The sequence below is a fragment of the Cloeon dipterum genome, chromosome 4, assembly GCF_949628265.1.
Source record: "Cloeon dipterum chromosome 4, ieCloDipt1.1, whole genome shotgun sequence".
Taxonomy (NCBI): Eukaryota; Metazoa; Arthropoda; class Insecta; order Ephemeroptera; family Baetidae; genus Cloeon; species Cloeon dipterum.
In genome coordinates, this window is record NC_088789.1 from 25968868 (window position 1) to 25980823 (window position 11956).

The following is an 11956-nucleotide window of genomic DNA, read 5'->3' on the forward strand; positions in this document are numbered from 1 at the left end:
CGCTATATTTGTACGCCTTCTATAATAAAAAAGTTACAGAAAATTTGTGAAAATTACTTGAAATTATAGTACTTACCTGAAAATTAGGAAAAAACCTTTTTGAGAATATTGGCTCAAAAGCTTGCATGCTAATCAAGTCTCCCTACTGTAAAACCATGATTTAGTTTCAAAATTTCGCCAGAAGTGAAATTTGGCCTTGGTTTTAGGGATAAACTGTTGCTAAATTTCACAAAGAATTTTGACAATGAAATATTGCTATAGTGAAAATCTTCTTAACTGTTTTGGCCTTTATCTGAATTCTTTTCATGCAACGCATTGTCGCTGCTAAAATTCTAAACGTCGATTTTTGCTTTTCCGCGGCATTCCATTGCTATTGCAGATTTTCTGCCAATTTTGTTGCTGCCTTGCAATTTTTTGCTAATATTTCTAATCATTAATTTTGTGTTGAATCAATTTAATGATGTTTTTCTTTGCGTGCACTATATTATTTGATTAGTTTTGGTAAATTATATGAGGGTTTTACAAGTTAAAACTCCAAAAATGATTAATTTAAAGCAAACGGCTATATTTTTGGGATTTCAGCATAAAAATTATATGAGCTGCGTTATGAAAAGCAAATGATTTATATTTTTTCCTTAACTATAAAAAGCAGGGATTATTTCAAATAAAAAAAAATAACTTTGGTTCACCTAAAATAGATGAGTTTTAATTTGGCCTTAACGTAACTTATAATACATTTTGAGGAAATTCAACTTTCCCAATTAGTTTACGCATTCACAATATTCCATTGCATACATCTAATATAATTGCACTTGGTTCTCTGATAGCTATGCATAAAGAGTCAATGAATGAAATAACATGCTTTTAGTCAATTTTATCTAAAGATGATAAGTTCTAAAATCGTAAACAACGACAGATGAAACTAAAAAGCAGTATCAAATGGTCCGCAGAACATGTTGGGCACGGAAAAATCAAAATAAAAATTGACAGAGGTTTCTACATGATTTTTCGTAAATGTCATAAATAATCAGTCGAGACTTCACCACAGAGAGCACACAAAACATACTTCTAAATCCCACAATGGCTTGCTTGGATATTGAACTGAGCAAATACTTGAGAACGACTTATTTTATATATCACTCATCAGTTACGAATTGTCCGTGACTATTGCATATCAAAAATTATTTTTTCTATTTCGAAAACCTCATGAAATGAGTAAATGCTCACCAACTTAGTTTCTCGATTATGCTTGATCGTGTTGACAAAAGGTTTAGTTTGTTCGTCACAAAGTTTACAATTATTATCGCAATAACTATCGCAGTCAGTGTATCATACTGGACCCAGAAGTGTTGAGATTGAGAATCAATCAATTTTCCTTGCTAAAAGACCAAAAATTTGAAAATGACACCTTTACACATAATAGGAATGTCGCCAAAATTACATACATAATTGGCGCAAATCATAAATAATAAAAATTAGCAACCGAGATTTAAATCAACAGTCTCCTCCTTCAGAGGTCCCAGCTTTTTCTGTGACGCAACTTGCGCCTTCTTCAGGCTCCTCTTCCGTGTCGCGGTACAGGTGAGGGTGGAGGTACAATTCCCTGTCGAATCCAATTGATTCGAATGTCGTCGTCTGACAGAACGTTTCATTGGTCATACTTTTAATTTTTCGATCGACCTAAAAACAAATTTCAATGCTGTAAGTAACAACATAATTTTGCACATTGCATGACATTTGAAAATAAATCGATTAAAAAAACTGTTCAATAAAAATCAATTTTTTTTCAAGCATTTGAAATGCACTAACAAATAAAAAATGAGCGAAATATTAATACACTGGAGTGTTCTAAAAATGGACTTTGATGAAAATTAGGTTTGTCAAGTCAGCCTGGTAGAGTTTCATGCAACAGGCTCCTACAGTAACGTGCAGCATGACGATTTCAGCACCAGAAAAAAGTGCTCAAGGCCAAAATTTTTGGCAGGCTTCACTACTTGATTTTGATGGTGTTATGAATCAACATTACAATAATTGAATGCTCTGTGAGTAGAGGTCTGAGCTGCCGAATTATTGTCGGCTGCTGGCTAAACCGGCTTAGCCGCCTTAATCTCAACTAATGTAAGCGGCTGCTGGCTCATGGCGCGGCTCGAGTAACTCGCATATTACGTTTATTTTCTAACAATTTTTCCCAAAATGATTTTTTACAAGGGTATCTAATTAGGTTTCACGAATTAAAAAATGGTACTATACTTTGTAACAGTCAACTAAATCGTTTTCCCAATTACCGCGTTTTAAAATAATAGTAACATTCTGGCTGGCGCGGCTGGCTTTCCATATTAGCAAAAAAAGTGGCGCGGATCGCTCAGACCTCTATTTGCAAGTAATTTAGTTGTAACTCACCTCAACCATCATCCTTTGGACATGTGTGTCGTGGGCCATTGCAACAAACACCTCGATTATGGTTCGGATGAAAACAGAGCCGATCTCTCTGTCTCGTTGAGCTTGAAATCCTGAAATTCAAATTTTTAGTAAATTGATTAAATTGGTCTAGTTTTTTTCAGATACCTTGCGGAGCAGCATGGCACACTAGCATATCGTCCAGAATTCTTTCCGAATTCGAATTTAGAGTCGTCGGTATGACCGTCTCCTGCTGACCTATATGGCCTCGTCCGTCAGTACAACCGACTCTTAAAGGAGATATTTTCGGGTTGTACTGATTCACCTGAGGGTTCTGAGGACTCATTCCCCTGCAAGGAAACGCAGATTAAAATTTAGCAACAATGACAGCTAACTAATTGAGAAAATAATATCAGGCGGAACTAGAAAAGATTTTTACAGCCCAACTAAAAGCATGCAAACAGCCTACATTCCTAACTTTGCTTGGTGTGAATAACTAAAACTGAGATGTGCATGTAGTGATTTTGATTGAAAAATTCACTGCACACCTTTTCATAACGCCACCTTTCCGAAAGTTTGCATGTAACTGACGATTAGAGTTAGTTATTTAGTTGGATTACCAAAGAACTTTTTCAAGTTCTTACCGGCACGTCTGATAGCAGAAGACTTTCGGCTTGCCTATCAAAAATTTACACGACTGTGAGCTGAACTGCGAGTGTATCCAAGTCATAGGCACCTGAGAAAAATGGAAGAATTTATTAAATTGAAATGTTAAATAAATTACTATGTCACTCACCGACTTGCCATCTGAGCACAAGATTGCATTTCCTCTACCACTAGTCTCCAGCTCTTCGCCGTGCGCCATGATCACCATGAAACACACATCAGTGCAGTAGTGGTCTATGCTCTGGGCGAAGCTTCTGATGGCTCCCTTAAACATCTGCAAAAGACCAGTCAAATTCATTTGAATAAATAGAGAGTTAAATTGATTTTACCTCCGCAGTAACTTCCTCCTTAAGATTCTCAGGGAAATTGGTAACTAGAAAGCCTAGCTCCCTCAGGAGTGCAGTAATATTTTTCGTGTCGATCTCTGAACCCTGGCGCTCCTTCTCTTCATGGTTGTAATGGGGGTATGAATAGATGTTCAACACAAGTGCCGAGCCCTTAGGGTTGGACAGGCATCTGTAGACTTCCTGTGATTGTAATAAGACACTATTTAATTGTTAAGTAAACAAACTGATTGGCGGCTGATAAGTTCAGTTCTTTCATAACAACAAATCATCAAATACAATGATTTACCGGAACATTCATTACTCAAAAAATGATAATTACATTTGTTTTACATATTAACGCACTCACCTTGCGATTTAATTTGTTGTTTGCGTCCAAATCAAATCTCTTCCTGGATGGTTTCACTTTGATGTGTCCGGGATTCGAGACTACTTCAGCATCCAAATCTTGGTGAGTTTCCATAACAAACTTAGCCTTTTCATTGTATGCTCCCTCCTTGACCGCTTTTTTAACATCAGGATTGATGTCACTGAGCTTCTCTGTTAAAATAGATGGTTTGGCTCCGCTTCCATTGGTTTGTCTAGGCGGGCTGAAACGGAATTTTGAATTATTTTAAACAGAAACCAAGGACAAATTAAAAGATACTTTTGGTATGAGATGTTTTCGCGAGGTTTGGAGTAATAATACTGGCTGAGGATATTTGTCACTTGGGTATTGCGCATGAACGCGGCAGCTAAGCGCCTATACGGGTCCTCACACTCCATCTGCGTAACGTAGGAGAAAAAGTCAACAATTTTGGAGTTGGTGTGTGAAGTCTTCTGAAACACAAAATAACTCGATTTAAGGCAGGCGTCTCGGTGCCGTACAAATTGCGCACAGTTCAATAAACTTCCAATTTTCATTGTTGAATTGATCCTTACCCTTTTCTTTCAACAAGGAAAATTGCATTATTTGGCTGTTGAGCTGAGCACACCACAATGATTAGTTAGGGCTGTCTCCTTACTTGAAATCCGATTTAATTTCAAAGCCAAGAGTTTCCCCAATAAGTGGCATACACCGTTGGACAGATCTCGACGAGAGGAATCGGAATATGCCAAGTAAATATGTTCGAGCACTGTAAATTTTGGAGAAAATTGTCGAAATTTGAATTTTTATTGTAGGAAGGTTTTTTTTATTATTGCAAATTGTTGAACAAATTGTTTATCGGTCAATTGTTTAAGGCATCCTACAATAAAAATTCAACATTTTGCCATTTTTCTCCGAAATTTACAGTGCTTGGAATATTTTCTTGGCATATGTTCCGATTCCTCTCGTCGAGATCTGTCCAACGGTGTGTGCCACTCATTGGGGAAACTCTTGGTTTTGAAATTAAATCGGATTTCAAGTAAGGAGACAGCCATTGCCATTTGAAAAGCACGGTAACTTTCCAGCCAATTTTCTCAAAAAATTCCAGTGCTTCTCAAATCAATTTAGGCTTTAACTGAATCCTAAGGGATGAGTTTATGCATTGGCAAAGAGCATTTTCCAGGCTTTTCCAGTATCATTCCTCTTTAAACCGATTTTCTCAAAAATTCAAACGGCAACCTGGGATTTTATTGCATATTCCTAATTTTTAGATATTTCAATAAGAGGACTTTGCATACATTTTCTGCGCAGCTTTACTTGCAAATTTGGAATCCAAATTTTTAATACTTATGTTCTTAATATTTTAAAGAAAAACTTAATTAACAATAAATAACAGAACAATAAATTAAAAATGTTAAGCGATAATAATGACTTTACGTGCGAAAGAAAGGAATTCAAATACTGTTATTCAACTTTTGTAACTTTGAATTAAGCAAGATGGTGAAACAGGAAGTCAACACTTACACCTCAAAACTGTACATATGTATTTCTATTTTTATCACAAAAACTTCTGTTACGTTGTTACCAGCAACAATTTCAAGTAGTGAATAAAAAGTAAAAATCATTCAGCTAACACTCTCCATATTTTGGTCAGTTAAAAACGTTGTAATATAAAATCTTCATTACTTGCAAACCTAAGTTTTATGTCGGTCTACATCATATACATTACGATAGAATACGACATATTTTCTGTTACTAAAAAAACCCTGTGCGTTTGGGAAAACCCTTGATGGAAATTAATAAATGCGCAAATTGGACTTACTTTAAAATATGAGTATTGATCTGAAGGTATCACGTCACTCATCAAGTCCACAGCATCTTTGAGATTGGCGTTGGAGATATGGTCCGCGAGCTTGTTTATGTTGCTCATGATCAAATTGCGTTGTTCTTCATTCATGCCAACAAATTCTTCTTGAGCCTCATCGCCATTTGACGAAAGCATCGTTTGAGTTGTTTCCGACTCCTCACTAATTTGGCTGAAACACAACATATTAATTAATATTAATATTTATTTATGTAATGGATTAAAAAGACAATTTAAAATAGCTGATTAGTTGAGACTTATCAGTCTTAAAATATACAGCAAAGATAAGGAGATCTTTTCAATTTTGATAAGATCTATTTCCTTAGCCTAAGTAGAGCTTAAGCCGATTGAGCAAGTTGATAAATTCAACTTCCTGGATTTACATAAAAAGAAAAGTGACTGTTAGAACCAAAAAATTAACTTCACGAGCCAATTTTAAATTTGTTATTATTTGCGATCAGGTCTGGATGATTTATTTTATCACCTTGTACCAAACAAATTATTTAATTAGAATATTACCGTGTAATGGGGCGTGGACGTGACGGCATGAGCTTAATGAAGTGCTTGTTTATGTCGTCGAATCCCAGAAGATGACAGGTGTTGCAGAGTTCCTCAAACATGTTGGGGTGATCCAAATATAATAATTTAGTGTAGAACTGCCGAACATCCTGCTCGGTCTTTGAGTTGTCTCCAGTCTGCAGAACGGAAATGAATCAGATACATTTTGAAAGTGAGCTATTGTTTCACAGATCCTATATGATTCATACAAAATTTAGTGATTTTAAGGACATGTACGTCAATATTTCTTTTAATTGTAATAGTCAGAGCGTCGTTAAATTTTGAGAAATAGGCCAAAGCGATACTACAAACAAGTGCATCGTGACGTCATCGCTTTTCAGGGTTGCTTTTATAGACAAACAATCGGAATGGAGCAACAATAAAAAACCCTTTCAGCGCCAACCTGATGGGATTAAAGAGGGTATTCCCAGGACCATGTTTTCTGTGGACCTGGATTTAATACCCTTCATGGGAAGCACCTGGCAGGGCATGACCACCAAGTCTAGGAGGGTCCCCAGTCCTGGCATTATTTGCCAAATTTATCGAAAAAGCTTTCTTTTGATCCCTTTCTCCGGCGTGCAAATTGTGAAGTAAATTTCCCACCTACGCTAAACAGATCATGATTCCAATTGGGAGACAGATGATGCTCACCGCTTGATTAGCATGCAGATTTAAAAACGGCGAGAAATTTTAATCATTTCCTAATTTTTAGATAGTATTTCAAATTAAGGCAAAAAGGATTTTTACAAATAATGACCTATTAAGCTTCATTATAAGTGGCCTTCATATTAAGGGTTGTCACAAAATTAAAATGGCCTCTCTTCTTTGTCCAGCTCTTGTCTGCTGACGCTGTGGCCATTTCTAATAATTTCAAAGACACTCTTTTTGACTAAAAATGTTTAAGCACGAAATTTCAAATATTATTTGCTTGACGTCCTTTAAAGTTTAAAACTAAAATTAAATAATTCGCAGAGTTTATCATGCTTGAAACAGTAATAATTTATTTATAAAAGTTTTGAATTTGCCATCCAAATATTATTATAGGTTTTATCCTCTAATTTTAAACCTAATTCAAAAGCAAAAGCTTCAGATTTCAATTTTTCAAGGCAAACATTTTATAAAACCGTTTAAACTCATAGGCATAAAATGATTGACAACCCTTCTTCCAAAATTAATTTATCAATAAACGAGTGATCGATGATCTCTATTATTTAAAATATCTAAATACATACATACATACTTAATAAACAACACTGCTCATATTTGACCCGGAAGGTCACTGGGCTAAACTCACTCACCAGTTTGTACTCCTCAATTTCAACTCCATTCTGGCGCATCACCTCAATAATCCGATGGATACTAACGCTGTTTGTAACCGTGACCAACGATTCCATACTATTGTTGATGCAGGCGACCTGTTCGGGGGTCATGCGGGGCACCTGTGGCTCAGCGGCCATCCCTCCGGCGACGACGTTCCTGAGCAATGGTTGCATCGCTGCAGACAGAGCTCCGTCAATCTCTTCTTCTGCGTCCTCGGATCTGTCGTCAGCTGCAGAAGGTGTATTGCAGGTCATGATGCTCAAACAGCCCCCCATGTCCTTCCATTCCATACCAAGCGTCCCGACGGTTGTCCAGGCCCTCCTCGCTCGGTGTCGTCCTCAATGTGAGCGCGGTTGTGGCTGCCGTCTGTCTCAAACTGTATCACAAAGCAGACAACAAAGTGTAAAACACGTCGAAATGAGTGAGAAAAGCGTGAGTCATGTCTCGCAATCGAGTTGACAATACTGTGTTGAGTGTTGAGTGTGTTAGTGGTGGTTATAGTCGATTACGACGCCACCTGTGGACCGTGACCGCAACGTGATTTCAGCGTGATGCTGTATTACATATAAAAAGTCGAGCCTTGCGATCGCCTCATTGAGCGGGAATTTTTGTATTCTCAACAAAGAGAACACGTCACGCAACAACTATGATATTATTGATCCGAGAAAGTGCGATTTTTTCTTATTGCTATCACACAGATGACACAGAATATAAAATAAGATGATAATATTATTTATCTCAAAGGAAAACTTTCTTTTATTAGCGGTTTCCGAATTTTCTCCATTTTTGAAAACCTTCTACGGCTGTAAAATCACATAAAAGGCGCACGAGTTTGACTTAATAATTCAGCTGCTAAGCTGAGTGTGAGATCCAAAATCTTTTCAAATTTGGAAAGCTTATAAAAATTGGAATTGTATGCAATGCAGACAAAATATTTTCCCCAGGTCAATTTCCCGGAAAATCCGTTCGAAAATTGATTTGAACTTACCAGGACCAAAATAGGCCAAAATTAAGCTGGATTTTATGACAAATGACTGAGAAAAAATTACAATAATAGCATAAGTTCTGCATGCAATTTCCCCAAAACTATTTTTTTCCAGAAATTGGACGAAAAATCACTAACTTTTCCGAAGTATTAATTGTTATAAGACGTATGTGGCATAATATATTAGAATTTTAACCCAATCGCTTTCTCCCAGATAAAAAATCGTCATGATAACAGAAGAGTTCTAAGAATTCCAACTGTGTGATATTCGGTGTGACGTTTAATGCAAAGTTCCTGATATGTTTTCTCGCAGTCGATGATAAGAGTGGTTTTAATCCGGTCAAGGACGTTTTATAAGACTTCTGCCGACACTAGAAACTTCCGAATCAAATTTAAATATATATATTTGTTAATTAAATGCCCATTTTAAGTATTGCAAACCAAATCGTAAGCGAAACGCAGAAAATATTTATTTGGCTTTCACTCTACACCGAATATTTTTAGGTTTAATAAAAAAGAATAATATTTCATGCATTGCGTCAAGTTGCAAAATCAGCAGATCTTTATCGATTTCCTTTTTATCAGCGGGGGCCAGATGTGCGATAAAATTTATTCCCAAACTGCGCAGATCTGAATGTGGGAAGCAAAAAGCCCTCTTTGGATTCCCGTACGAGTGTCAAAAGTTTGTTTTTACGATCCAAAAGACTCAAATAGTACAAAAAAAATGCAAATTATGTCACAAATATTCACGAAAACTTGGTTCTTTTAGCGCATTTTCACGTGACCGTGTTTTCGCACCATACTCCACCGGACGCCATATCTGCGCGTCGCACGAATCTGGTGCCCGCTGCTTTTTATTAGACAAGGTGGTCCCTGATCAAAATATAATTTTGTTTTAATTCTGGCTAAATGATGATACAAAAAATAGATTCTCATTTTTTTGCTCTTTTTATCCCTGACCGAGGACCTACAAGGGCGCGCACTGCACTAGCACGAATGCTGAAACCCGGGTCCCATTAACACCGCGAACGGATAATTTATTTGCTCGAAAAAGGAAAGGGATTTCCGTCTTGAAGTCGTGATATATTTTTTAATTATTTGAAACTTTAATTAGTGTTAAAGCAACATTAATTTAGAGGCAAAAATAATAATATTTCATAGGAGTAGGCAACTTAAATTAACCAGCCCGTTGGCTCGCATTGTTAAGGCACTCTCAGGAGTGTCAAAGCAATGAGAGGTATTTGAGCAGTTCGGAGATCTAATACTGGCTACCAAATATGTCAGAGATGGCAAAAAGTGAATAGTTCAGTGACTCGAAACGCTCAAATTGTTCAACGGGCTGGGAGGCGCACCGGCGCCGACTCGCTACTTGCTGGTTTGCACCTTTCCAGCATGCGTGATTTGGCTTCACGGGACGAATGTCTAGCGTTTCAATGCAGTCCTCGGTGCGGAGGCAAGTGGCCCTTGAGTGGGCTGGGTCCCTGTGCGGCCTGGTGCGCCCATGTTATCCGTTCGCGGTGTTATTGGGACCCGGGTTTCAGCATTCGTACTAGTGCAGTGCGCGCCCTTCCCGGTCCAAGAGGACAGGGATAAAAAGAGCAAAAAAAAAAATAGGAAGTTTAGCTCAAAATATTATCTTCTACCACGGTTGAAATTATAAAAGGAAGTTTACTTGCACGGTGTTCATATGCACGATTGTTTAAAATATATATGGAAAATAATACTAACCTCTTTGGCTGAAATTGAAGCGAATGAAGAAATTACGAAGGTTAAAACTAGCTTATTCTTGTTTTTTCTACCCTATCGCAAAGAAAACATATTCTATTCACTGGAAAAAAGGTTGTTTGTCGGATTGAAACACAAATGCGCACAATATATAACAACTTTGATAAAACTGCTGATGCTTGACTGACGAGGAGACGCGGAGCAATATAATGATTCATAGGATTCATACAAGTGCAGCTGACAAAGGCAAGTGGCAAGTGCGCGCTGCAGCCGTCTAGCCAATAAGCACGCGCGGAAAAGTCTTTGACTTATTGTTACTGAGAAATTATTGGCAGTGGAGAGTTCTAATCCCGCCCTACAATTAATTGCATTTTTTCATAATATGTACGCACACAATATAATAGCGATGACAGTAGAAATAATGATTTTGATGCAAATTTGTGTCAGCGCCGAGTCGTGAGCCTGTTCTCTTACTATTTGCCAAGCTACTACAGGTGGGTTGACGGCATAGTTGTAAAGCAAAGCAGGGTTGTAGCTTTAAAATCCATTCCTTTGGATATATATTTTTTATTGTGGTGCACGTCGATGAAAATTGCAAGGCCTATAGAGCGCAGCTACCTGAAGGTTGAGTCAGGGGGGAGAGAGCGAGAGCCAGTATCGCTGGTCTTTTCTGCGGTCGGATGGACAGGTGGCATCTGTCCTTGGAATCCGAGAATATATACTATTATTCTCTATTTCCTGCAATGGTCAATACACAATAAATGCATTGAATATAGCCCTCTCCGCGGAGTAGTTATCAGGCTCCTCTCCCTTCGTTCTCCCTTTTGGAATTACAGCTCCGTTTTTTAGCTTGACCGCGGCAACGCAGGGCAGAAGGATATAGCTTTGTACATTATTTCAGGGTTGAGCCCAAATAGTGTTCTCGTCAGGGAAACCCCTGACAATTAGTTAAACAGGCAGTTCCACCACAGGCAGCAATTAGTTTGTTGTAAGAAGTATTACTTAAAATAAAAGAAAGCACATTCGCGGCTATATCATAATTTTGATGCCATGAATATTTTTTTTTATTTTGAATGAATTTATTATTAAACGCATACATAAGTAAGTTAAGGCCAAATAACTTCTATGCCATAAGAGGCAGTAGGAGAAACTTTTAGGTCAAAGAGTTTAACTGCCGTTTCAATGGAAAATTCATGCAAGTTTTTAATACTATAAGTTGCCATAAGGGCTGCCCTTGCTCGTTTCTCCAGTTCTCCACATGCCTACCAAAGGATAATCCTGATACTTGAAACATAACACCCAAATAACAAAATTCTGGGACAAAATCCACATTCACACCACATTTTACACCTTTCCATGAATATTTTTTGAATATTCAAATATTTTTATTAGGACATTTAAAGTTCCCGGCACACATTATTGCATCATCGGCTTCGATTTTTCAAGACAATTTTATTTGTATAAAAACTTGTGCTGTTTTGATCTCTTTCTCCCCCTCTAACTGAGTGTGAGCCCGGTCGGTAACTTATTCGAGTGGAAGAATCTGTCAAGCGGAGGATCTATAGAACATTGTTGTTGCTTTGGTTCCTGCAAAAGAGGTCTTTCTGCTCGAGTTATAAATAGGCTATTAACAATATGTTCAATAGAAATGTAACCATGCTTCGTCTGGTTTGATTGAGCCTGGTTTTATATATGTATATTGAACATAAAAAACGACCTCGAGCGGTCGCATATATTTCTAAAGTCTTAGG

General features: G+C 37.4%; 1 protein-coding gene across 3 annotated transcripts; it reads right to left on the bottom strand.

Annotated features, from left to right (window-relative positions):
- Positions 1-679: 679 nt before the first annotated feature.
- LOC135943582 (caspase-2-like) lies at positions 680-7978 on the bottom strand. 3 transcript variants are annotated; one of them, XM_065490210.1, is made up of 12 exons: positions 7788-7978; positions 7474-7724; positions 6137-6312; positions 5576-5789; positions 4054-4226; positions 3757-3997; positions 3393-3590; positions 3194-3337; positions 3042-3133; positions 2566-2747; positions 2401-2510; positions 680-1680 (listed from the first exon to the last, which is right to left on the bottom strand). In XM_065490210.1, the coding sequence occupies exons 2-12, from the start codon at positions 7666-7668 to the stop codon at positions 1495-1497; spliced, it is 1911 nt and encodes a 636-aa protein (XP_065346282.1). In that variant the 5' UTR covers positions 7669-7724; positions 7788-7978; the 3' UTR covers positions 680-1494. The 3 variants fall into 3 exon arrangements, with proteins under 3 accessions (XP_065346282.1, XP_065346281.1, XP_065346280.1); XM_065490209.1 differs by having other exon boundaries at positions 4054-4223; positions 7474-7978; XM_065490208.1 differs by having other exon boundaries at positions 7474-7978.
- Between the last annotated feature and the right edge of the window lie 3978 nt (positions 7979-11956).